This window comes from Hyposmocoma kahamanoa, unplaced genomic scaffold (assembly GCF_003589595.1).
Source record: "Hyposmocoma kahamanoa isolate Upper Pololo Valley unplaced genomic scaffold, ASM358959v1 168, whole genome shotgun sequence".
In the NCBI taxonomy this organism is placed as follows: domain Eukaryota; kingdom Metazoa; phylum Arthropoda; class Insecta; order Lepidoptera; family Cosmopterigidae; genus Hyposmocoma; species Hyposmocoma kahamanoa.
In genome coordinates, this window is record NW_020653608.1 from 933,134 (window position 1) to 959,399 (window position 26,266).

General features: G+C 37.7%; 3 protein-coding genes across 6 annotated transcripts in view; 2 read left to right on the forward strand and 1 right to left on the reverse strand.

Annotated features, from left to right (window-relative positions):
- Window positions 1–21,595, forward strand: part of LOC113225616 (transcriptional regulator ATRX homolog) — a 55,555-nt gene extending 33,960 nt beyond the window's left edge. For 2 of the 4 annotated variants that reach the window (XM_026457975.1, XM_026457971.1), the window contains exons 23-30: window positions 5,677–5,889; window positions 8,064–8,226; window positions 9,266–9,393; window positions 11,015–11,038; window positions 17,261–17,345; window positions 17,880–18,010; window positions 18,170–18,352; window positions 18,980–21,595. In XM_026457975.1, coding sequence (XP_026313760.1) covers window positions 5,677–5,889; window positions 8,064–8,226; window positions 9,266–9,393; window positions 11,015–11,038; window positions 17,261–17,345; window positions 17,880–18,010; window positions 18,170–18,352 — 927 coding nt within the window. In that variant the 3' untranslated portion in view covers window positions 18,980–21,595. The remainder of the gene's footprint in view (window positions 1–5,676; window positions 5,890–8,063; window positions 8,227–9,265; window positions 9,394–11,014; window positions 11,039–17,260; window positions 17,346–17,879; window positions 18,011–18,169; window positions 18,353–18,979) is intronic. The other 2 variants (XM_026457973.1, XM_026457974.1) reach the window with 2 other exon arrangements.
- Window positions 21,596–22,235: 640 nt separating this feature from the next.
- Window positions 22,236–22,824, reverse strand: LOC113225617. Its single transcript, XM_026457976.1, has one exon. The coding sequence runs from the start codon at window positions 22,807–22,809 to the stop codon at window positions 22,267–22,269; it is 543 nt and encodes a 180-aa protein (XP_026313761.1). The 5' UTR covers window positions 22,810–22,824; the 3' UTR covers window positions 22,236–22,266.
- Window positions 22,825–23,237: 413 nt separating this feature from the next.
- On the forward strand, window positions 23,238–26,266 carry LOC113225584 (DNA repair protein REV1). Its single transcript, XM_026457917.1, has one exon. It carries the CDS (start codon window positions 23,238–23,240, stop codon window positions 26,025–26,027), a length of 2,790 nt encoding a protein of 929 aa, XP_026313702.1. The 3' UTR covers window positions 26,028–26,266.

The following is a 26,266-nucleotide window of genomic DNA, read 5'->3' on the forward strand; positions in this document are numbered from 1 at the left end:
CAGGAACTATTCGCACATACAGGATAATATATCTACCAAATTAAAAAAATATATATAAGAAAAACAAAAGTAAATGTTATCTATTTGATGGTGTATCCTCTCCTCCCTTCCTTCCAAGTCTGCATGTACAGGAAAATATTAATTTTACTCCAAATATTTCTCATAAGGTCGATACCGTTCCACATGAAAAGAAAACATAAACGATTAATTAACCTAATAGAAAACAAGAAAACATTAAATTATCTCCTAAAGAACTTTTTCATCCTATTCACATGGACTAGATCCTGCCTACACAATCTATTCCTATTTACATCTACTTTTCTTACAATATAATTAACCCTACTTAATCGACCTACTACTCTATATGGCCCTTTAAATAATCTAGCTAATTTCATACTTCTATTAGAAATTCTCCTAGGACAATATAACATTATCAAGTCCCCTGGCTGATACACAACCATTTTTGCCTTCTTATCATAATTTCGCTTCTGTTTTATCTGCGCCCTCACTATTCGTTCCTTAACTACCTCAATCAACGCTGCTTGTTTTGCAATTTTATCTTGCAGGTTCTCCGCAACATTGACACAATTAATCCCTAATTCCATATCTGACGCACATAAGGATTCTCTACCGAACAATACCATATATGGTGACACCCCGGTACTGCTATGTTTGTTAGAATTATAAGCAAAACACATCAATGGTAACATGCTACACCAATTCCTTTGTTCGCTTCCTATATATTTCGCTAACATTCCTAACAGCGTCCTATTAAATCTCTCACATAAACCATTACACCTGGGATTGAATGCCGTAGTATGCACCATAATCGCTCCAAAATCTCGCGCTGTCTCCTCTACCAAATGAGAAGTAAATACCGATCCTCTATCGCTTAAAACTTGTTTTACTCCGCCGTATCTACAAAATATCTCGGACACCAAAAATTCACAAATTGTTTCCGCTGTCACCCTGGGTACGGCCCTGCACACTACATATTTCGAAAGATATTCTATACTCACAATTATATATTTATTGCCTCTATCTGAACGATTGAATGGGCCTAAAACATCAATTCCTACACGCTCGAAAATATTATTCACGGGAATAGAAACCAATGGTGCAATCGTTTTATTTATGTTGCGCTCCTGACACAACTGACAACTTTTGACATATGACTCAATCTTTTTTTCAGCATTCACTATGAAATACCTCTGTCTAAACCTTGAAAAAGTTTTAAACAAACCAAAATGTCCGCCCGTCCAAGCACTATCATGCAGTTCCTTCATACATTCCGAAAATAATTCCGACGGAACGACCACTAAATCAACTAAATTTTGATTCAAACTACACTTCTTAAAAAGGATTCCATTCTGTAAAAAGAAGCCTCGATAATTATCACCAACACCTGAACGAATACAATTAATAATATTTCTACAAAATTCATCTGCCTCCTGTTTACTCTGGACATCATTCGCACGTAAAACATATAACCTTAACTCGTCTCTCTGCTCCGGTATACGCTCCACTCTCGACTCTACGTCCTCCAACAACGGATTCCTACTCAAGAAATCTGCGACAACATTGTCCTTACCCCTGCAATAAACAATATCGAAATCCCAACCTTGAATCGATAACGCCCATCTAGCTAATCTCCCACTCATATCTCTCTTACTTTTTAACCAAACAAGCGCCCGATGATCAGTAACCACCTGAAAACGAAGTCCCCACAAATAACTTTTGAAATAATTCAACGCCCATATAAGCGCTAAACATTCCTTCTCTGTAACAGAATATTTCTTCTCTGCTTCACTTAACTTCCTCGAGGCATAAGCTATAGGTTTCAACTCTTTCACACCTTGCATTAAACAACTTCCAATCGCATAACCACTGCTGTCTACATATAACCGCGTCACCTGTTCACTATCTGACGAGAAATGTCCTAAAACAGGCGCCTTGCAAATCCTATCTTTTAACACTTCAAATGCCTCCTGCGCCTCCTTTGTCCAAACAAACGCCTTGTCCTTTTTCGTCAAATTCGTGATGGGAAGCGCCAATCTAGCAAAATTATCAATAAACTTTCGATAATAAGAGAACAATCCTAAAACAGCTCTCACTTCTTTCAGACTAGATGGAGGATTTATCTCCTTCATCGCCGCAACTTTCCTACTATCCGGTCCTATTCCCTCGGCCGACACTTCGTGTCCCAGCACAGTCACCTTCTGAAAACCGAAACGACACTTAGATGGTTTTAAAGTCAAATGCGCATTCCGCAAACGAATCAAAACCTCCTTTAATGCAATTTTAAATTCCTGAAAGGTACTTGCATATACCAATATATTATCTACATAGACTATCACATTACGATATTTCATGCCTGCTAACACCTTATCCATAGCTCTTTGAAACACCGCTTGACTTGTTTTCAAGCCAAAAGGTAACACATTGAACTCATATAGGCCAGTATGTGTAACAAAGGCAGTTTTTTCCTTCCCTTTTCCTAAACCTAACTGCCAATAACCCGAGTTCATATCTAAATCTGCAAAATATTTTGCACCTTGTAAACAACTTAACAAATCATCTACTCTCGGAATAGGGTATGAATCGTTTTTAATTTTTTTATTCAAGGCCCTATAATCAATGCAAAATCTCGGTGGCCCTTCTGGTTTATCCACTAAAACTACTGGTGAAGCATATGGACTTTTTGATTCCTGAATTATGCCATATTTTAACATTTCCTCTACTTGTTCCTCAATAATTTGTCTCTGTTTAGGGGAGACACGATATGGCATTTTATGCACCGGTTCCTCATCGGAGGTATTAATTTCAACTAATGAGTGATTATAACACCCTAATTCGCCTGGCGCAAAAGAGAACGTATCGCGAAACTTTAATAACAACTGCTTTAATTCATCGCGCCTTTTCTCCTGTAATGCATTATCAATATTAAATTCTATTTTTTTTCTATTCGAAACATTAAACATATGGTCACCATTCGTATCTAATAAATTAACGAAATATAAATATTCAGATTTGTTTAATGAACAGGTTTTATGACTTTTCAAAATTGGTTCAATAGAACAACAGTTCTTTCTCCTTGAAGTGACGTCAGAGACAGAATTGAAAGGAATTTCAACATTTCTTTTTAAGATTAGCTTCGAGGCTGCAAAATCAATTACCGCACCATTTACCGTTAGGAAGTCCTGTCCCAAAATAAGGAGCTCATCACCATCATCTACAACAAGCAGCTTTGACTGATATTTGTTTCCTTGTATTACCAACGAAACATTGGTGGACGCTTGTACAATTATTCGCGTACCACCTACTGTGCGCAAAGGAAAACTCGGCGTTTTTTCGAACTGCAAATTCAATTTATCTGCAAACAATTGTGAGATTATTGACACAGAAGCACCAGTATCCACCAAGGCCTCGCAATCTACATTATTTATACAAATAGTTATAAAGGGTGCCCTATTTACACTACACTTATCGACTACACACAATCTTTGTTTCAAACACGCCGGCTCCGCATTCCACGTCCGACTATCCCGGCTATCTATCGGCGTGGCGGTGCGTTTGGGTGATCGCCTCTTGCATGAGCAGTTGTGCCTTGATTAAATCGACGTTGGGGATAACTCGTCGAAGAACCACTACCTTGAGCATGTGAATATACATGCCGCGGCCTCAAGTTGTATCTTCCGCGTGGCGTATTTCGCTGCATATCAAACGGAACGACGGCCGTGTCCGGCGTTTGTGGCGTTTGATAGTTCGAATAAGTAACGACGGATCCACCAACGGGTGAAGGATCCCCTTGTGCTTGCCAAGAGTGAGGATAATCTTTTGAAATACACACTGGTAATTCAATACTCTGTTGCTCTAAGCTTGTCTGACGATTAAATACATCTTCCATTTGTATTATGGTTTTTCTTAGCTCGTCTTTAGACGCGAACAACCTGCTGGCAAGTACCCACTGATAGTTGGGGGCTAAAGATTTCAGGAAATGCTTTATGAATTTCCCATCATCTTCAATCTTTGCCTTCGTTGCCAAACTATCGAGATTGTAAAAATATTCTACAAGCGGCTCATTAGGCCTCTGCCGCCTATAGTAAAATTCTTGAGCATAATCGACCTGCGAGGGGAACTGCTCCTTCAATTTTTGAGCTATGACATCATATGTGGCATATACAGAAAAATGGGTCTTATACCACTGCAACGCTGGCCCTTCCAGATACGTCGCAATCACGTATCTTTTTTGCCCGTCCGACCAGTTGTTTATCACACTAATCGCTTCAAATTGGGCTAGAAACTCTTCCACATCATTTAGGCCCGAAAATTTCTGTGCCGGTGTATGATTCATTGTATAGCTCTAATTTATTTATTTTTTTTTACCTTACTGGTAACTACTACGAAGTGCACAAGCACACAACAACGATTTTCTAATAAAAAGTAAAAATATATATTACGACCTTATGTACGTTTTCTTGATGTTGTGTCGTAACAAGACATGAAAATATTCTACACCGGACTTTTCTTCATCGGAATCCTGCGCCTCCACCATTTATAATCGAGGGCTGTAGCTCAGATGCATTGCGAGAGGTATTTCTATAAACTCAAACTATAATAATCTTCAATTTTATACTTTATTTCACTTTTTTACATAATTTTGGCGTAGGGTTACGAAACAATAATCTTACTATGATATGTCAAGATCCTTCCTTATTTTCTTAGCGTTCCAAATACAAACTATAAACACTACCTATGTTCAGCCAGCAATCTTACTCAAAGAGTACAGCCTAGTCTACAGTACATACTCTGACTAGTCAACGACATGCATCGACAGTGGTGCCGTGGCGGCGCGGTGGCGCTGCTGAGTAACGCTTTTATACAAAAATATGCGGACACGTCGCGTTCCTATTCAGTGCGGCCAGAGCGCTGCGATGGCATGTCGTATGCGCAGCTACAGGGCTCCTCCTCAAGCGAAGCGCACAGGTGGTTTTACGACTCGCCCCGATCTTGTCCACTTGGGGGTTTGAAATGGCTTCTTTGCTCTCGTTCAAAATGTAAGCTGGTTTCAGACGGTCAATTGAGATAACAGCTTGACGTCCTGGTAATTGGATTGTGAACATCTTGTTGCCTCTTTTTAGTACAGGATACGGTCCATCGTAAGGCGGTTGCAGCGGCTTTTTCACAGCGTCAACACGTACGAATACATTTTCGCACTGCTGTAAGTCAGGGTGTACGAATGGGAAAGTAAATTACATAAATTGATACTTACTATGCAAAAATTACAGTCGCAACCATTCAAAAAACAAAGTAATAACGTTTAAACCCTTTACCTGGCTTTACCTGCTACCCGAGTCTTTTACCAATGCTACATACGCGCTTTTGCACTATCTCACACGATTTGTCGAATAGGCAAATACTTTGTCATACAAATCCCATCTACACTGGTGATTATTTGCCAAATATATCAAATACGCAAATATAAATAAATAGTCATGTGATTGTTGTTGTTGATTGTTCGGCCCTCGGACGAAAAATGAGCTCGCTCAGAACGGTTGGTTATATTTGTACCATTACCTAAAACTACCAGGGAAGTTTCCAAATTTCTAGTTACGCATTATTACATGTCGAATGCGGTAGTTGGTCAGAAGAGAGATTATTTATTTGCGGTTGCAGGGCACGATGGAGGAGAAGATCTACGAGCGACAGGTGACGAAGCAGGCCATCTCGAAGCGCGTGATCGACGAGCAGCAGATCGACCGGCACTACGCCGAGAACGACCTGGCGGAGCTGTATAAGTTTGAGCCGCGGCCGCCGGCGCCCAGGCCGGTGCCGCTGGTGCCCAAGGACCGCTTCTTTGCCGAGATGCTCAAGGAGCACGAGGACGTGGTAGGTTCTGCTATCTTTAACAAAGCATCGTTGATTGACACATATTCGGTCACAGATAATGTGCCAGCCAACCAGACATCAATTGCCTGGTCTCAAACTAGGAAATTCCCTGTACTATGAGTACCTGTAGTGTGAGTATTTAGAAGCAGTAGAGCTCCTTGTGAAAGAGTTCGTCCAGGGAAGTACTGCCACCTTTCATTTCATAGCATTAGATGTGGCAGTGCACCTCAGATCTTCGCTAATTAAAGCTCTTGAGCGGCACTACAACTCTTATGGACAGGCGTGTCGCTTACCATCAGGCGCATGACTTATTCATCCCGTTACTTGGTATTATACAAAAAACCAGAGTAATGGAATTCACTCTGGGGTACTTCCCAGAACACCTAGTCCAGAACCAATTTAGAAAAGTTATTTCCCAATTTGGTCTTACCGGAAATCGAACCCGAGACCTCATCCAGCGCCCACACTATACACTACCAGGTCGCCACCGAGGACGTCTATTTCTGTGGCAGAAAGAGATTTCCCATTTAAACACAACGTGCTTATGTGAATTGAAACCAGTTTTGTGAATCTTAAAAGATTTAGAATGAAGTAGTCTAGGTTTACTATCGCTATAACTGAAAAAAGAGGCCACCTGTCGTTATCTCTTGTCATTGAATAAAATGAAATAAATTATCATTCTCTGTAGGAGCGTCAATAAAAGCGATACATCCATAAATCCAGCTTGAAAAATTAATATCTTGTTTAATACTAAACCTTGAAATAATGGAACCATTATTGATTTTTGACATGCGAGTTGGGTTCTATTGTTGTAAAGTCTAGGACGTCTTGGTTGTAGTTAAGTTAGTATAAGTTGACACATAATCAAGTATAGAAAATTAGAAAGTAAAGGTTTGTTGTAAGTTGTAAAGAACATAAGTTGTAACGGATACTAACCGACTGCGTAATAAAGTCCACTGAAACTTGCTGCTGCAAGCTCAGTACCTCTACCACGAGTTTGCTGTAACAGTTGTCGATAGCGACCGCGTAATTACTTCACAATTTTGTATGGCAAATTATACAGCACCCTTAGGGGTCACAAGAAGAACAATATTTTGTATACAAACATTTTACGCGGTCGCTAGCGATAACTGTCATTGTAATCTCATGTTAGAGGCACAACACAAAAAGTCTTACACGTAAATTAGCGAGTATATAACCAGAAATAGAGATGAAATAAGGGCCATCCATGCCTGGCAACTCATCAGGCAAATAGGCCTTATATCACTTTTAAATATACATAATATAACCTAATTAAATAATATAATATTTAGAAATTTTAAACATTTATAAAAATACTTATATAATAGCTATGCAAAAAATAGTTGAACCATTGCATATATGGATAAAGCCTATAATATTGTATACACAACGGGACTTTGTTATATAATTATAAACTAGATTTAAGTTATTTTTGCTACGCCCTGTCAGGGCCCATGTGATACAATTATTTCTTGTACATCTGTTTTTTTCACCATGGTTGCAATAAACGATACGATACGATACAATACAAAATATCAACTCTCGCTTGCACTGAAATCACAAATTAGAAAGCTGAAATCACAAATTAGAAAGCTGAAATAGTACAGCGCCAAAAACTGACATGTGTGTACTTCTCCGTATATTCCAAAAATGTTCTGTATTTATTGTAATAAAGATAATATCTCTAACAATGGGAGCTGTTCCATTCGGCGGTGTGTGAAAAACAGCAAAACATTTAATTACAAAACAAACGTAACCACATTTCATCGGTAATTAAATATTAAATTATGTAATTTTTCAATTATTGTCCATTATAGCAAAGCTCAAGTTAAACTGGTCGATTTGAAGTGAAACAATTCACCACACCTGTCAATTGTTTCGAATTTGGGCTGGTCAATCGGAGCGCATTTGTCACCGTAATGATATGGCAGAATATTTTGAAACAAATTAAATGACATTTCGTCTCTGTTTCTGGTTATATACTCGATGACGTAAATGGTACAATGGTCATAATTGGGGTTTATAAAACTTGTCACTAACAAAATAACTGTCCAGCACTGTGTCCAGCCTAAAATGCGGCATTCAAACTTATTACGCTCATTTGAGTTTATTTTTCTAAATGGAAATTCCTCAACTTATTCCATAATTTACAGATCTACAAATTCCACGAGCACGACTCGCTGCTGGAGAACAAAGAAGAAGAGACGCTGAGTGAAGAAGAACGTAAAGCTGCGTGGGAGGACTTCGAGAACGAGAAGAACAAACCGCCGCCAGCGCCCTTCCCCTCGTGGCCTATGCACAATGGAATGGGAGCAAGTACGTGCTTAGCTTTTGACCACATGTACATTGGATTAATAAGAAATAGCGTCAAATAGAAATGGCTGCTTTCCCATTCAATGCAAAAAGTCAATGATTTTTTAAATTTATTATTATTTCATCATCATTTATCAGAGAAAAAGACCTGTTACTTGATTAACTACGTCATCAGTTATTTGATAGTCCAATTATATTTTGTGTCCTCGAGAAATTCAAAACTTTTACATTTCTAATTTTGTAATTCCAAATTTTTTTCGGCTGTCGCGCGCTGTACGTCGGTTATTGTCAATGGTCGGAATAGGGTATTTCAAATGTCGACGTAAAGTATGTGTAAAGTATGATTATATACATCATCTCTAAAAATTGACTTTCTACTAATTCAAATTAAAGAGAAATAATTTTTTAAATAGTTTTTCGGCCCTGGTGTAAAGTCCTATTTTTCGAAATACGATAAGATCGCTTTCCGGCGTCGATGTGTAGATAAATGTTTATTCGAATTCCAGATTTCGGGAAATAGTTTTAATGCATTGTAGGATAAAGCTATTAACCTAAAAAGCTGAAGTTGGATTTGAAAATAATTCTAGTCGCGCATTAGTTAAAACCAGCTTTTGCTTGTAGTTGTAAAATAGATTTACTTGGTGAAAGATTAGTTGTTAAAATCCAACTTCAGCTTCCTAGATGAGTAGTTTTATCGATTTACGATGCAGTAAAACTGTAATTAATATTTGGCGGTTTTAACCATTCTATGTCATTTCTTGTATCTATACATTTGGAACATCCTATTCCGACCATTGGTTATTATTGATGCAAAGATCAAACGACACGAAAAATTCCTTCGATCTGACTGTACTCTTAACCAGCGTCTTTTGCCACGCTCTTACCAAGTGAGCTACAAACCGAGTCAGCAGATCTTATGTGTTTGTTGCAGATATTTGCATTGGGTTTAAATGTCTTTTTTGGTCACTGTAGGTTTACTATACGTCGATATTTAAAAACGCTACTAGAAGATGTAACTAAACGGGTATCATCTATGTTTCAGTGCCTATGCTGCAGCAGCAGCAGCTGATGTACGCGGCCGTAGCGGCCACGCTACGAAAGGACATGCCGAATCTGACCGATGACCAGGTCCGCAGTATGTTACCCCTCATCTACGGAGCCAACCCCGGGGTGAGTGCACACCTTACACTGCGTGCGCCCGCGACACAAGATCCACTGTTCAGTCAACTTCACCCGACGCCGACGGTTATTTTATCTTATCGGACGCTATGACGCTGTGACAGTAGTTTGATAGAGTAGTGCTTTTGTTGGCAATTCCAACAATAATTGTTAGGTTGCCTACTTATGTACTACCAACACAACGAAACGAAACGTCATAATTAAACATAACTTTTTACTCTTTGTAAAACTTAGATTGCAAAATGGCAGAATAAATGTGCCTTAGTTTATTTGGTGCCATATTGTTGTTTCTCCACTACCAGCCTGCGTCCACGTAAGAGTGATATCGAACATGGTCCTTCGAGGCGGATCAAATAAACAAAGACGCATTTATTCTGCCATCTTGCAATGTAAGTTTAACAAAGAGTAAAAAGTAATGGCGCACACGCGGGAAAATTATGACGTTTCGTTTCGTTGTGTTGGTATTACATAAGTAGCTAACCTAACAATCAACAGCTTCAAATTGACAAGTTGACGGTACGAATCTTTGTGGCGGCTTGTATGCGACTTAAAATTTTTGTGAATGTTTAGTAAATAAAAACCTTTTGCTGAAGGCTAACATCGTGACGAATCTTGTATGCCGAAGAAGCTTTACAGCCTTTGGACAGCGTGTGAAGTCTCCAACTCACATTTGGTTAACGTAGAGAAGGAGAAACCACGATTCCTACAAATTTTCACGATAGAAAAAAAAACGAACTTTGAAAACCGCTGTATGACATAGGTATTTTACATATAATAGTGTTTTTTTTTAATATCAACCGAACTATAGAACTAGAACACTTATAGTATACGATATACATTTTTGAAATGGCTTTAATGTCATTTGTAAAAAAATAAATTCTGAAATAAAGCCAGTGGGACAATTCTTATTGCGTCAAGCAAATTGAACCGTATTAGTACGGGAGAAATTTGAATTCGTATTGATGTCTCTTAATTATAGAATAGTAAATCAGAATGATTATAAAGAAATATGGATGCATTAATACTGTAGTAGATTTACTGGTATGTATTTCGGTTTTATATCATTTATAAAGACTTGATGTAAATTTATTATGAAAGCTGATCAGCGACTCGTAACATCGTTTGAAAGTTTCAATTTCAAAAAATTATGTTGAAAGAAATATTTTTCTACTGCAATTCAACAATCACAGTAGTACATTCAATGTGAAATCTTCTTTCTCCTCACTAACTGTGGTATCTGAAATTATATACACATATCATATAATTTTACTTAGCTTTCAAAAGCGATTTTCTTTCGCTAATCATCGTATGTCTAGCTGTTTTTATATTGAAGTTTTAGGTGAGTTTGAAATTGAAACGATTATCTAAACATTTAGTGAAGAGAAAGACGAAATATCATTCATAAAACCTCTGTATGGAGCGCAGACAAAGCAATATTTATTTAATTCTCTTTTTTTTTAATTTATTTTAAAAACATATTGTTGTTGTACTCCAATGATCAGTCACTTTATACCTTGGGGTATCTTATTGAGTCACCTGTGCAGGTTTGACACATTACACATGTCTTAAAAATGTATAAAAATAAAATATTGACACGTACATTTTTGTACAGATGTTCGGTGGATACGATTATGGCGTAAGTTACCTGTGAATCTTTGTTAGCCTGCCCGTTATGTTGTCCTGTACGCCATGATTACTTTTTAGTTTCGGCATGTCTTTTTTAGATCCCTTTATATTTATGTTCTGTAAGAGTAGCATGATAACCTGCTACAAAATTTTTACTATGCTGAGCATCTAAAAATGAAACACCCAAATAAATAAATAAATAAAACTGAAACAAAGTCATCCGGGCTGAAGCACTTGTAGTTGGATTATTCGCTGCAGACTCAGTCCTATGTCGTCGGAGCGGGTCAACGATATTGCGGTTAGTGACGTATGCACATGGTGCGTGCGCATGCCCGTTATCGATAAAAACAATTCGGTGCGGTACCTTTTGAGTAATTTATTACCTGCCTAAATGTCGGATTTTTTTTATTTTAATAGCATGTTTGAACGTTTGCCCTGTCACAATGGATAGTTTTTATAAAAATATTTTACTTGTTTGAACTAATATTCCGGCTCAAGCACGTACTATATAGTACGTATGTATAGACGTAGTATGATGTACATGTATAATCATACGTACATATGATTATGTACGTATAGTCCCTATCAATAATGTATTATAAATTATTTTTAGTGCCATTTCTTTTTTCACTAATTGAATATCTATGACGTTTGTCGACTGAAGTAATGCACGGCCCTGCGCTTAAACAAAAGGCCAGTACCTTACGTACGTACCACCAGTGCTCGTAAGTGGCAATGAGAGTGCAATATCACTGTCCCGTTCTGATAATTTATGACCGAGTCTGCAGCGAGTAAATAATCGTACTATAGCTACTGCAGCACGAATGTACTTAAACATTTAGGTGGAAAAAGTTAATTTACATAGATCGCTTTAGATTCCACATTGTAATGCGAATCATTTGTTGCTGAAGCGCCACCATAACGCGACTGTGGCGCCGCTGCTTCGCTTTTAGAATTTGTATGAAAATTTTATTGCGGCATCACAGAGGCGCCACTTTAGCGCTTTTTACTACAAGCGTCTAATTTTTAACGTCCTGTTATTAAAAAAAATGTAAAATGTCTCGCTCCTCCATAACTAGATATTATTTTATAAACTGCTTTGTTTTTAACCATCACAGTCATATCACTCGTCAAAACGAAGCTGAAGTTCAGAGTGAAATACTATGCGTTTCGAAACCCATCCGCTATGTTTCATTTAATACCAGTACAACCATCACTTAAAAAAAACGATGTTTTTGTTAATCACATAATCAACTGTCAGATAGATACTGCCTTGTATAATATAAATACAAATATTTTGAACGGGAAAAAGTAATTTTTTTTTTTTTTTTTTTATTTATGTTAAGAAACAAACAGTCGATATACAAAAATATTTTACATTGTAAACATGTGGTGTAGACTTACAGTTTCCTTAATTCAAAATAGGTACAAATCAAACAAAATCTGCTCTAACTAACATAACTAAAAATGGACTGAAATTACAAAAACTAGAAAAATGAAGTAAATTAAAATCATTGAACATAATTACAATAAGGCTTTAATCTTAGTTTTAAATTTCGCCAACGAATTACAAAAAATATCCACATCCATGAACCTGTTGTTATATGTTCGACATGAACGTCTGATAAAACTATTACCAACAAAACGTTTTCGCGATTTCTTAATTGAGAAAAGTGTATTCCTGCGACAAGATCTTTCAATTTTACGGGGTACTCTAATGTATATACGATTTAACAGAGATGTTGAATCAAATTTGTTATTTAATATCTTATATAAACTAATAATATCTATATAGTCACGACGACTCCTAAGCAATTCAATTTTGTGCCTGGTAGCAGAATGCTCATAATCAATATAATCATGACCAGTCCTAATATCTAGAGCCCTAACAAATTTCTTTTGCACCCTTTCAATTTTATCGACATGGATGTTGTAGAATGGATGCCAAACAGTACAAGCGAACTCAATTCGACTACGAACAAAGCTATTGTACAAAAGTTTATATGTGAAAGGACTTTTGAACGGTTTACCCATACGTAATATGAGTCCGAGCTGCTTAAAGGATTTTTTAAGCATATTATCTATATGTGGTGTGAACGTGAGCTTTGAGTCCATAATAACGCCCAAGTCACGAATCTGTGCAAGTCGAGAAAGAGGTTTACCACAGAGAATGTAATCATATTTTATTGGGTTCAATTTACGAGTAAAAGTAATAACATTGCATTTGTCAGAATTTAAGAATAAATTATTAACATTACAGAATTCCTCGAAGTTCACAATATCACTTTGCAGTTTATCGCAATCACTGCTGTTACGAATAACCTTAAAAATCTTAGTGTCATCTGCATACATTAGTAAATTAGAGAATGTAGTGATGCTAGTGATGTCGTTGATATAAAGAGTAAATAGCAGTGGCCCGAGATGTGAACCTTGAGGAATTCCGGAGGTGATACACTTATAAACAGAAACAAAACCACCATGTGCAACTGCCTGTCGCCTATTTTTAATGTATGACGTAATCCAACGCAAGAGGTCGCCGTGTATACCGAGTCGCCAGAGCTTCGCAAGTAACGTATTATGACAAATTTTGTCAAAAGCTTTAGCGAAATCAGTATACACCGCGTCCACCTGGCAGTCGTCGTCTAATGCATTCAAAATAAATTCCAAAAAGTTTAATAAATTAGTATCAACACTACGCCCTTTATAAAAACCGTGTTGTTCAGGAGCAATAAAGCGATGGACTGCTGCAAATATTTGAGTTGTGACCATTTTTTCCAATATTTTACCAAACTGGCAAAGCTTTGAGATAGGACGATATTTTTCAATGTCACCACTGACACTACCTTTTGGAACAGGAGTGATCCACGCTTGCTTCCAAACATCAGGGAATATGCCTTCATTAAGAGACTGTTTGAAGATTAATGTTAAGGGCACAGAAAGAGCTGTCGCGCAATTGCGAATAAGAATAGGATGGATCTCGTCAGGGCCGGCACCTTTAGTCGTATCAATAGATTTCAAAATTTTTAAAACGGCATCTTTAGTAATATTTATACTATGTAAATTAAAAAAGCTATCATTATTTGTGTTCAACTGAAGGGTGGGATTGGAGCTAGATTGCTCAAAAACAGAATGGAAATGGTCATTAAAACGATCACAGACATCTTGCCCATTACCGAGAGTAACACCTTTATATGTCATTGTCTGCGGAAGACGATTGTTTGAATATAATGATTTTATGTATGTCCAGAAATACTTTGGGTGTTCCTTAATACTTTCCTCAGAATATTGAATGTAATTTCTATAACACTCGGCTTCCAATTTCACGGCGCGTTTTCTGAGTAAACTAAATGTGTTGTAGTCGAGAGGATTACCGTACAGTTTCCAGAGTTTATGGTATTTTTTCTTTTCATTTAATATTTTTTTAATGGATCTACTAAACCATACAGGCAAAGTACCTGATAAAGGGAGCTGCCTAAGAGGAACAAATTTAATCATAAGTGATTTCAGCACAGAATAAAATTTACAGACACATTCTTCAACTGTTAAGCCACTAAATAATACCAACCAGTCAAATTTCTGAAGCTCACAGTTAATCGAGTCAAAATCTGCAGAACGGTAGCTATAAACTAATTTTGTTTTTGATTTTCGGGGAGGGCTATAGTCTGAAATCAAATCAATCTTAAGAGATGGGTGATAATTATCTTCAACCGTAAGCGGAGCATGGCAACGAGTGACACAACAGTCAACATTACTTAAAACAAGGTCTAATATTCGATGACTACTATTACGACATGAATTTAATTGTGTAAGGTTAGATAATGCCATAAATTGGCTCAATAATTGAGACTCATAATTACTACTGTAAATCTGTTCAATTTTGTTCGCATCGGATACCGTCCACTCGGCGTGAGGTATATTGTAATCACCTAAAAATAGAAATAAATCACACGGTCGATCATTAATCAATTGACTAGCAATATCAAAGAATGCGCTTAGGTCGTCGCGATGATCGGGGCCGCTCGGAGAGTAAAAACACGCAACGTTCAGGTGTCTCTGGCGGTGGCGCGCGGCCGAGGGGCGGCGAGCTCCCGCCATCGTCATCGAGTCGTGATCGTGAAGCGGCAGAGAGACCCATATGCACTCGGTACTCGCAGCGGGCGGACATGGCCAATCACGGCGCACGGGCTGACAACTCGCGCGCACTGCGATTAGCACACCTCCGCCGGCTACGCACCCGCTGGCTGCAGCCGATCGATCGCAACGAAATACCGTATACCTACTATCAAAATATTCGTGGTCGTAGAAGTCTGACGTTAACCAGCTTTCTGAGATGCAAAGAAAATCATAATTATTTATAACTACATTAGATAAGAAACCGTGACTTTTAGTACGAAGACCCCGAACGTTCTGATAATATCCACGCAACTTAGCAAGCATTTTTAACTAATATGTAACACATCGTATGTGAATAAATGAACGGTCTGTCGCAGGTAGTACGTAAAATAATTTAAGAATAAATTATAAGTAATTTTATTGGTTGGCATCGACAACAACAGGCACAAAGTATGCGGATAGATACAGACGGATGGCGAGAAAAAGCAATTAAAACTAAACAATTTATAACGTTGCAAATACGTAGGTGTTAAACTTTCAAATAAAAGTAGGCAAAGAAACAAAAACAGAAACAGAACATGAGCGCATGTTTGTGTAAGCTTATTACATCTATAGGTTAGTATTAATAAGAAATTAAATATATACAGTCACTTTAGTTTTTCGAAGTCCTCATTTTTTATGATAAGGATCACTCTCGATTTATCACTTTTACGCATCAATATTTTTCCATCTCTAACCCAGAGATATTCATATCCGAGCTCCGCCTTCAGCTCGCGGGCACGCCGAAGTAATAGTTTACTCGGCGGCGTAAGGTGGTCACCCACGTATATGTTGGACGAGGGCCCAGGCAGGCCGAGATCAGCTGACGTGAGGCCGCGGCGCGCACGCGTTGCCGCAAGTACCCGATCTTTGCAGACACGCCTTGTGAACCGCACGATTATAGCAGGATGGCGGGCTGGTTGTTGTTGTTGTTGTTGCCGGCCGGTAAGATTACCAACCGCCGCCGCCGCCTCGAACCGACGCACCCGATGAACACGATCCACATCCCTTTCATCTAAACCAACACCCACCTTCACACAGAGCAAGTCAAGTATGGAGTGAACGTTCTCCCCGCTTGTTACGGGTACTCCAGAAATCTCCAGGTTGTTTAGCCTAGAAAACTGCTCAGATTTTTCCTTATCGCACTGAAGAGTGGTGATTACCATATTCGCAGCGGCGAGATCTTTTTGTAATTTTGAGGTTATAGACGAATTTTTTTCGATGACAGTGACGCGGTCTTCCAAACCACAGAAACGGGATTCCATCTCCTCGAACTTTGTATTGAGGTTATCGACCCCACAGGTCAATTTATGTATATCACTTTTCATTGGTGAAAACTCAGACCTTAGCAGTTTAATTTCGTTTAGCACTTTTAGAATACCATTGTCGGCAACTTTCCCCTGGTTCCGACATTGCCAGCACCTCCAGGTGGCCTTCTTTTCTGGGCCCATTTTGCGGTAGCTAACCTCGGATATTCCTGAGCAGTCATAATGAAGATTACCATCACAGGAGCTGCAAACCACGCCGTCGGTAACCTCATCATCACATTTATTGCAAAACATAATGTCCAAAAACCGTCCACTTCACTCTTAATACTTCCACATAAAGTCCAAATTAGTTTGTATTTGAGTCTAAACGTAAGTTTGTAACCGGTTCGCGTGAGCAGTGAATGCGATTCGACCGTACGCAACGATAGGTTGAGCGAGAAAATGACGGTTATAATGCTCTAATGCACCCTCCATCACCGTTGTGTTGCCATTTTACTTTTATCAATTCTACTCAAATTAAATCGACAACTAATTAATATATAAATTAGCATAATATATTTTTAAAATTGCAGTATCGGTACTAGACGACGAATCTAGAATAAAAACAATGTATCAGTAAATAACTGATGCTAACATTGCACTCTGAACACCAGGCTGATTCAATTAAAAATCATCAATTTAGATGGTTAAGTGGCAGATCCCTGTCCTACTCATTGATTAATGGTTATCATGCTATCTGACCTAATTTTATTTTACACATTAGTAATTATTAAATGACCTTTGAATACATAATTGTTTATTATATTACACAGTTGATGCAGAAACTGAACGACATGTATAAGTACGCGCAGCCCGGCATGATGAATCCGGCAATGATGAACCCTGTTATGAATGCTGGTAAGTTGAAATTCAATAGACACAACATTTAACTCTACGTATTCATTTGGTTCTAATAAACCTAAATGTTAATATGCTGTGGGGAACCTTTTGGGTCTTTTTGTAGAATCAACGCCAGACAAAATTACCAGTGCCTTTACATGTTTTTGAACGGCAAATTGTACAGTGCTATTACTCACAAGAAAACAATATGTTAAGTGGTTTCCTGCCAAAACTGCGATTGTAGATAGTAGGTAGCCAGAATTTGTATTTTAATCCGGCTGAGTGCATCGCTATAAGCAGAGAACAGTCAAGGATCTTCCTTTGCGATGTTTACATATTTTTTAATGCCTGCATACCCATTAACCGGTAGACGACGAATAATAAAATTGTGGTATTTAAGATCAGGTCTGTATGAAATTGTGGGGCACAAAATTACAGCTAGGTTCGACTCGACGGTAGCGCCACGTAGTGAAATAATAACGAATTAGTTTTAACTTCTGAAATATCTGGAAGTATAAACAGGATATTTGTCGTACGACTGTGACGGTACAGGCGGCGCCGGCGGACAGGGCCCCGGCGGGTCGAGCGGGCTGCAGTACGAGCCGCCGTGGCAGCGGCAGCAGCAGCAGCAGCAGCAGCAGCAGCAGATGCGCCTGCAGCAGCTCCTGCAGCACCAACAAAACGTATGACCTCACATTTCCGACCCGAGACGGTTCCGTCCAGGGCTAGCGTAGGGCGCTACTCGGACGGCGCTCTTCCCGTGCGCGGAGAGGGGGGGGCGGGGTCTCTCCCGCGGCGCGGAGAGCGTCGTCGGCGTGGCGCCTGACGGAGTCGTGTGGCAGCCGATGGGCGCGAAGTTCTACGCGGGCGGGCTGGGCAGCCGCGACCCCGTGGCCATGGCGCTGCAGCAGCAGCGCGCGCGCGAGATGATGCTGGGCGAGCGGCGCCCGCGCGGCCGCCCGCCGCTGGCCGCGCGCCCGCCGCCCACCAGCGCCTCCGACGTCGTCAACCTCGACTCCGACTAGGTAAGGCGCGTCTCGTCTCGTCGATTTAGGCTCCGTTCGCATTGCGGCGACACGGAATGGAAGCGAGCTTTTCTAACGAAATTGTACATGGCAAAATTAACATTGCTTTTATAATACAGAAATAATTTATTTAAGAAAAGAATGTACACCTACAAGCTGATTGATCTACAGCAATTCAAAGTTATTAAGATTGTAACATAACCTATTTTAAGTTAAGTTCAGGACCTGTATTAATAGGATTATGTTGGCTCTGCGTTGTCTCATAACCGAAACATGGGACTATGTAATAATGTACAAACTAGATACAAGCCAAAAAATTAAGTCGCGCGTCTTCCGGCGACTTCTCGCACATGCTCGCGTATTCGCGAGGCAAAATTGACGCCACAGCCGCACATATGACATTCACTTTAATTGTGTTGACTATTTCAAGTTTTTGCCAAGTTATCATTACCTATTATTATGACTTTATTTTTATTTAAATTTATTTTCCTTTTGCTATGCTATTCTATTTTTGTTTTAATTTAGCTTTGTTTTATTTTTTCTATACTTCCGTTCCATTCCGTTCTGCGACAATGTAAATTGAGCTTTACAATTAAAAATACTTTGACAATTCCGCTTCCTTTCCAGACCCAAGAGTATTATTAGGAAGTGTACAGTGAACGATAGGTGCTATGCTGATTGGAGCGAAGTGTACGGACTCGGTGGTTGCGACGCCAGGCCCGACCTCGGGACTCCAGTGTCTAGCCAAAATAAGTGATATATCGGAACATTAGCTCCCGTGTAGCTTCCGCCTCGAGGCTTGCGCTGCGAAGCTACATATCAAGAATCTCAGTACGTTAATTTCGATTGTTTTAGTATTATCCGAATCTACTTGGGACGCTTTGTTTCTCGAACGGTAGCTCGCCCCACATATCAGAATACTTTCCATTTATTTTTACTGTAAAATTAAATCTCTTAATACTTAAAGTGGAAGCCTAAGGCGCCACTTTATTATCGATTCGCACAAGCCATGTCAGATTTTAACTACGAACAATTTAGATTTTATAAAGTCGTGCTTAAAATGTGACTCATGTGCATGGAACATTGGGCTCGTATTAATAAACAGAAGTCCAGTACTAAATGCGTATTGGCTGTGACGTCTCCCAGAGCCTGAGATATATCTCAAGTTTTTCACAGAAAATATTAATACAGATTAATGGACTATAATCATTGGCATCTTGAATGATACCATTGCAAGTGACCAATACCTTACACTTCATTGAACTTAGTAACAATTTGGAGTTAAAGTGCAGAACGATGTTTATTCATAAGCTGAAATTTTGCCTGCTCTAATGATACATAAACATTGAGTAATCAATGTTGTGCATTCAAATGATATAGATCTTAACATTTATTCTGTGCTTGAGATGAATTTGTTAATACGTGCCTTGAAGATCTGACATCTATAGTTGTACTTGAATCATCCGGCTTAGACAGATTGATAGGTGAAAACAAAATTCCTAATCAATATAAGGGCATATAGCTCAGTGCTATTAGACTTGGCAAATGTTTAAGGCACACATCAGACTGATTATACGAAATCACTGAAATGGTGTGAGATGCCTTCTTTATAGGGACTATGTAACCTAATTATAGGTAGGTTTGAATGCTTTCTGGCATACATTACTTGCGCGTTTCTCGTCCAAGTTTGTGCCGGCAATGTACGCCTGAGATGTAGACATGTGGGATGCATCGAGAATGTCAGATGAATATTTTTAACTATATCTCTCAGTACAGGAAATTAGATGTAAGGTGTGTTATTATATGTCTGTAGTTAGAAAACTTCAATATTTAACATCATACTATACAATGAGAATATGTAATTCAATAGCATAGACACCAGAGTAGACTGCTGTTGTCAGTTTGCCAGATATGTAAGGTATTTTTAGTAATTTTTTTCTGTTAGTGTATGCAGGCAGAATGTAATGACGGAGATTTCCAAAGTGAAGGTGATGATTATTTTGCATGTGCTTAAGTCTTGTCTGGTGTCTCGTCACTCTATGTCCTGACAATCTGCACAATCGTAATGCACCCACAAAATTATGTATCGATATTTCGCTACTTATATTAATTATAATTATAAATCTAAACACCAATTTAAATTGTAACTATGGGTTTATAACTCGTTTCCTACTTTTGCAAGTACTTGGTGTTCATAGAACTAAAACATAGCCCATTGTAATCCCATTACAGACTTACGCAAGTTGCGTGCATTTTCAATAAAAAAAAACTATTGAAAATTGGTAAGTTTCACATCTTCCTTGCAGGTTCTTGCAAAATTAAAGGCAATCGCGTCGTAATTTCAACTACTCACATTACTGTTAGTTGTTCCACATACTTGTTTACAAGCTATACAGTTTATTTTGCTGTCCAATAAAAGAATGGACGTGTTACTAACATTGTTTCTCCCAGTGCAATGCAGGTTTCAGCGGTAATACAGTTCAATGTATGCTATTTATTAATTTTGCCTGGTAATATCAGGTTTAGTTGTGATATTGCGTAATCTTAATTAAATTTTTGTATACGTTTATTTTAATTCAGTCACAAAAAGTGACGTTAATGTTTAGTCCCAGCATATTATATACATGATTTTTTATTTGATGGACCGTAGGTTTCAAAAGTAATGTCAAAATTTGTTAATTTTTGCTCTGATTGTAGACACCATTTTACTCATAGAAAGAAATATACGTCTAGACACATAATACGACCCACCTTGCATTTTCAGTATTCAAAGCCCCCCTAAGCTTAATAAAATGTATGATTTTTCAAAATCTTAACACAATTTGGTAGTTGGTATACTAATCATCATTTCTGTAAGTATTTGTTAGACATGACATAAAATTTGTGAAACCTGGGAAAAATTGACAAAATTTTTGTAGTCAAGCTCTTTAAATAAAAATTCAAATTATGTGGCTGGAAGTGTAATTGAAGATATTATAATTTGTTAATTTGTGATGATTATAGAAATTATTATTACATTTTATACTTAAAATCATATTCTAATTTTAGCCCTGAATCTGTAATGAGTCCATCAAATTAAATAAAAATCATTAGTTACATTTCTCAAATAAATGAATGTACCTACTAGTGATGGATAAAAATATTAGTGCATTTTGGATTTAAGTTTTTAAGAAGACATTCAATGTTGATTTTTATATGAATCGGTTTTTACTTTCATAGTTTTTATGTACATGGTAATTATTTATAATTTTATTTCACATAATAAATGAACAGTATTTCAGTTAGTTAAGTATATTATTTGTCATAATTTACAATTCAGTTATAATTGTGTTATGACAGCTAAGATGTAAGAGGGCTTGTGTAGGACAATTATAACGGTTGTCGTAAAATTTTATTTATGTTTATTTGTACTCATAATATAGATATAGTGTGGCTACGCAGTTATTATGAAATTGCCACACGAGTGAGGACTGCTGTAATTGTTTCATTATTTATGTAATATATAATGTAACTGTAGAAAACTTCCTATTATTTTGTAGTACAATCTAAATATAATAATAAAAATTGATTCGGAAATGTGTTTGTGGACTTATTTATTAAAATATTTAAGGAGCTTTAGAACAAGAACTAATAAATTTTATTCAATTCTTGTCTAGTCTCATTGAATGTATTTGTCGCATTGTCTTCAGATCTGTGCATTTGAAATGGATTTTTAAAGAAGATTTAGTAGCAGAGCTGCTGTCAAACAATCAAAAACCACTAAATGTGACTTGGCCGTTTTTGTTCTGACACTCCCTTTTTAAAATTCATTCAAAACATTTCAAATGTTTTCACAATATGAACTACACTTAACACATTCATTAAAGTTAATTCTAGTGCATACTATTGTTCACCTAACACCACAGTAAATCAGACTACACATTCAAATTAGGTATTCCAGTGTTCACCCCAATAGAGACCTCCATGTACTTCAACAATCTTCGAGCCAAAAATACAGCATCATCTGATTTAAAAACATTTCCAGTCAGCATATCCACCTTCAACTCTGATTGTAAACTGATCAATTCGTCAGGGTTCACCGCCATGCCGTTTATCGGCAATCCACTGGCGTTCACGAGCACTGTTCTCCGCGTTCGAAGGTCTGGATGCACCTGCCGGACTGCTTTCTTGGTCCAATCTAAACAGATCATTCTACTTGTGTCCATAGCCACAACTACAAAGTCAATAGCCACTCTTCCCGTAATATCAGATTGCCTAACCACATCCTCAAGTTGAAAAGATCCTAGCACTATTAATTTCCATCGAAAATTCCCTTTTGTGTGAACTTCAGTGAGCGCTGCAGAAATCTTTTCGGTTAAGTCCACGTTTGACGATAAAACAACCACAGACAGTGTATTTTTACAGCAAGTTGGACCAACCCACGGGACTTGTCCAACAACGTCTTCAATTACAGACATTATTTAAAAAATTCGTGAGAAAACTATATATAAACATTCACAATACAATCGGTTTTGAAAATTTTAAATACAAACGTCAGAAAAGCAACCGTAAACAAACTTCAATTCAAACATTTACTGTTGCCATTATTTTTAGTTTACTACCCAATTTTTCGTAAATAAATAGGTTTTCACTTTCGGTTTCCATTTTATTTTGACCGTATTATAAAATGTCAGTGTCAGTCCTTGTTTGTTGATTCGTTCACTGTTTTTTATCCATATAATTCTCAGTGAATTCTGCCGAAGTCACCGGTCAAATTATAAGTAAAAAAACGCGTGTGTTCCTTAGAGGATGGAAACAAAGGTGTGTTCCATAACTTGACATTGGCGGAATTATAAATGGTATCGATGGAGCTATAACATTATAAAGTAGAAGAATAAAATTTGAAATGAGTCGTCGAGGAAACTTTCCAGACAATGGCTTCGAAGCCTGGGGCGGTTACATGAACGCCAAGATTGCGAAATTGGAAGAACAATTTTCACATAGAATAAATAAGGAAGAAAACCAAGTGTCTCATATCTTCAGCGGCGTGAGTATTTTCGTAAACGGGTACACTACACCTTCTGCTGACGAATTAAAGACCCTCATGTCTGTTCATGGAGGTATTTACCACACTTACCAAAGAAATAATGACTATGTCATTGCTTCAAATTTGCCTGATACTAAGGTAAAAAATATGTCACTAAGCAGAATAGTGAGACCGGAGTGGATAACTGATAGTATATCATCAAATAGATTACTGGATTATAGAGAATATTTGCTGTTCAGGAATCCTAGAGGACAGTCCAGATTGAATTTTAATAAAGTTGAAAAGAATTTAATAGATGAAAGTAAGGCAGACTGTGATATTAGTATTAAGAAAAGTATACTGGAAGATCCTTTAGAGAAAGATTTAGAATGTTTGGGTGATGAAGGCAACAGTCATTTAGTTGCTGGTGCAATAAAACGGGAGATTTTAACAGAAAAATCTGTAATTCTGAAGCCTTTAATTCCTAATACAAATCAAGTGCATGATTTAAAAAAGTCTGACCATGGACCTAAAACAGCTGTTGACCCAAACTTCATATCAGAATTCTACAATAACTCAAGATTACATCACATATCCCAATTAGGGGCATGTTTTAAACAACACGTCAATGAACTTAGAGAGAAAAGTGAATTTGTGTTACCAGGTAGAAGTGACTTAAAAGAGAGGATACTGGCTTTAAATAGTTCAAATAATTTGTCTCCACTAAACTTTGAAAAAGGAAAGACAATAATGCATATTGACATGGACTGCTTTTTTGTATCAGTTGGTTTACGACAAAGACCAGATCTGCGAGGCATGCCTGTTGCTGTGACTCATTCTAAAGGAGGACATCCTCGTCCTAAAAGGCCTGGTGTAGACAGGGATGTAGAGATCAGTCTATATAAACAGAAACAAATAAAAAAAATAGGCAAAGCTACAGGTAAGCCAGAGGATGAGATAGAATTTGAGAGTAGATTGGACTGCATTGCTGATGAGGGTGATAAATTCGGCTCCATGAGTGAAATAGCTTCATGTTCTTATGAAGCTAGGGCTAAAGGTGTTGGAAATGGAATGTTCATGGGAGCAGCCTTAAAACTGTGTCCAGATATACAAACCATTCCATATGACTTTGAAGGATACAAAGAGGTGGCATATACCTTGTATAACACAATAGCTCAGTACACTCTAGATATAGAGGCTGTGTCTTGTGATGAAATGTATGTTGATTGTACAGATCTTTTGAAAGAAATTGATGCAAGCGTCCAAGATTTTGCAACAGCATTGAGGGATGAAATTAAAAACAAAACTGGATGTCCATGCTCTACTGGCTTTGGTGGCAACAGATTACAAGCGAGACTGGCTACAAAAAGGGCAAAACCAGATGGTCAGTTTTTTCTTACTGCTGAACTTGTTGAAGATTTTATGTTTGACATAAAACTCAGGGATTTACCTGGAGTAGGCAGACAGACAGCTCAAAAATTGGAATCTATTGGACATCTAACTTGTGGGTCATTACAAAGTTTAACAATAGCTGCTTTAAAGAGTCACTTGGGGAATAAAACTGGAGCTCAGCTATTTGATCAATGTCGCGGACGTGATGCAAACCCTCTAACATTCCATACAATTAGGAAATCAGTCTCTGCTGAAGTAAATTATGGTATCAGATTTGAAAATAATGAACAATGCATAGATTTCTTGAAACAGTTGTCTACTGAAGTTCACTCTAGAATGCAACAATTTAAAGTTTTGGCAAAGTGCATAACATTAAAACTTATGGTCAGAGCTGAAGATGCCCCTGTTGAAACTGCGAAATTTATGGGTCATGGCTTTTGTGATGTCATCAATAAATCCACTTCATTAAATACTTCTACAAACGATATTGAAGTAATTACTGCAGAAGTTATTTCATTGTGTAAGAAGCAGAAAATTGATCCTAAAGAATTGAGAGGGATAGGTATTCAGATGACTAAATTAGAATCTGCTAATGTGAAATGCACTAAAGGCGCCATAAGTAAATTCTTAACCACGAAACCTGTGAAGAAAGATAACCAGAATAAAAATGTAAGTGTTGTTCCTGTAATATCAGTGAAAAATGACGTCAATAATGACGTAGCTACTAAAAATTCTACTACACCAAAAAAAGCAAAAATAAAATCCCCCATTGAGAAGTCACCAGGTTCAGGCACTGTTAAGTCACCAACTGGGAAACGAAGAGGCAGGCCCCCAAAGAATGCTAAGACTGTTACTTCAAAAACCTGTATAAGCAAATTTCTGCAAGGAGAAACTCTCATCAAAGATACACCATATAAAAATCCAATGATTCAACAAAAAGTGGACGAAAAGCCTGTAGTAAAATCAAAGATAAAAGAAGAAGAACCACAAGGTCTTCTGTCGCTACCTTGGGAAAGGGTTAGAGAACTATTGCGAGCATGGCTAGAAAGCGGGCAAGTACCCTTGCCCTGCGATACGGATATGATAGCTTCCTATATGCGTGAAATGGTTATTAAGAGAAACATAGATAAGTTAAATATTTTGCTGAATTTTCTTAGAAGACGAACTCATGAATTGAATAATGACGATTGGAAACAAGTGTATAGTTATGTTCTTGAACAAGTTCAAAACGCTATGATCGCTGTTTATGGAAAAGGGCTGTGGGTTGAGGATTACTGAATGATAAAGATAAATAAAACAAATAATTCTTTACACATTTACTTTTTATTTCCCATTTTTCAGATTCTAGTCTAGAAAGAAAAAATACGTATTTAAGATATTGATAAAACTTTTGTGTTCTTTATTGCATTGTATCACTTGCTAAAGTAGGCTTTAAACTGTTAATAACACTATATAGTTTAGTGCCTAGAGATATAAACATTTGGCAGTTCTAAGAAAAATAGTACCGCGTGTTTGAA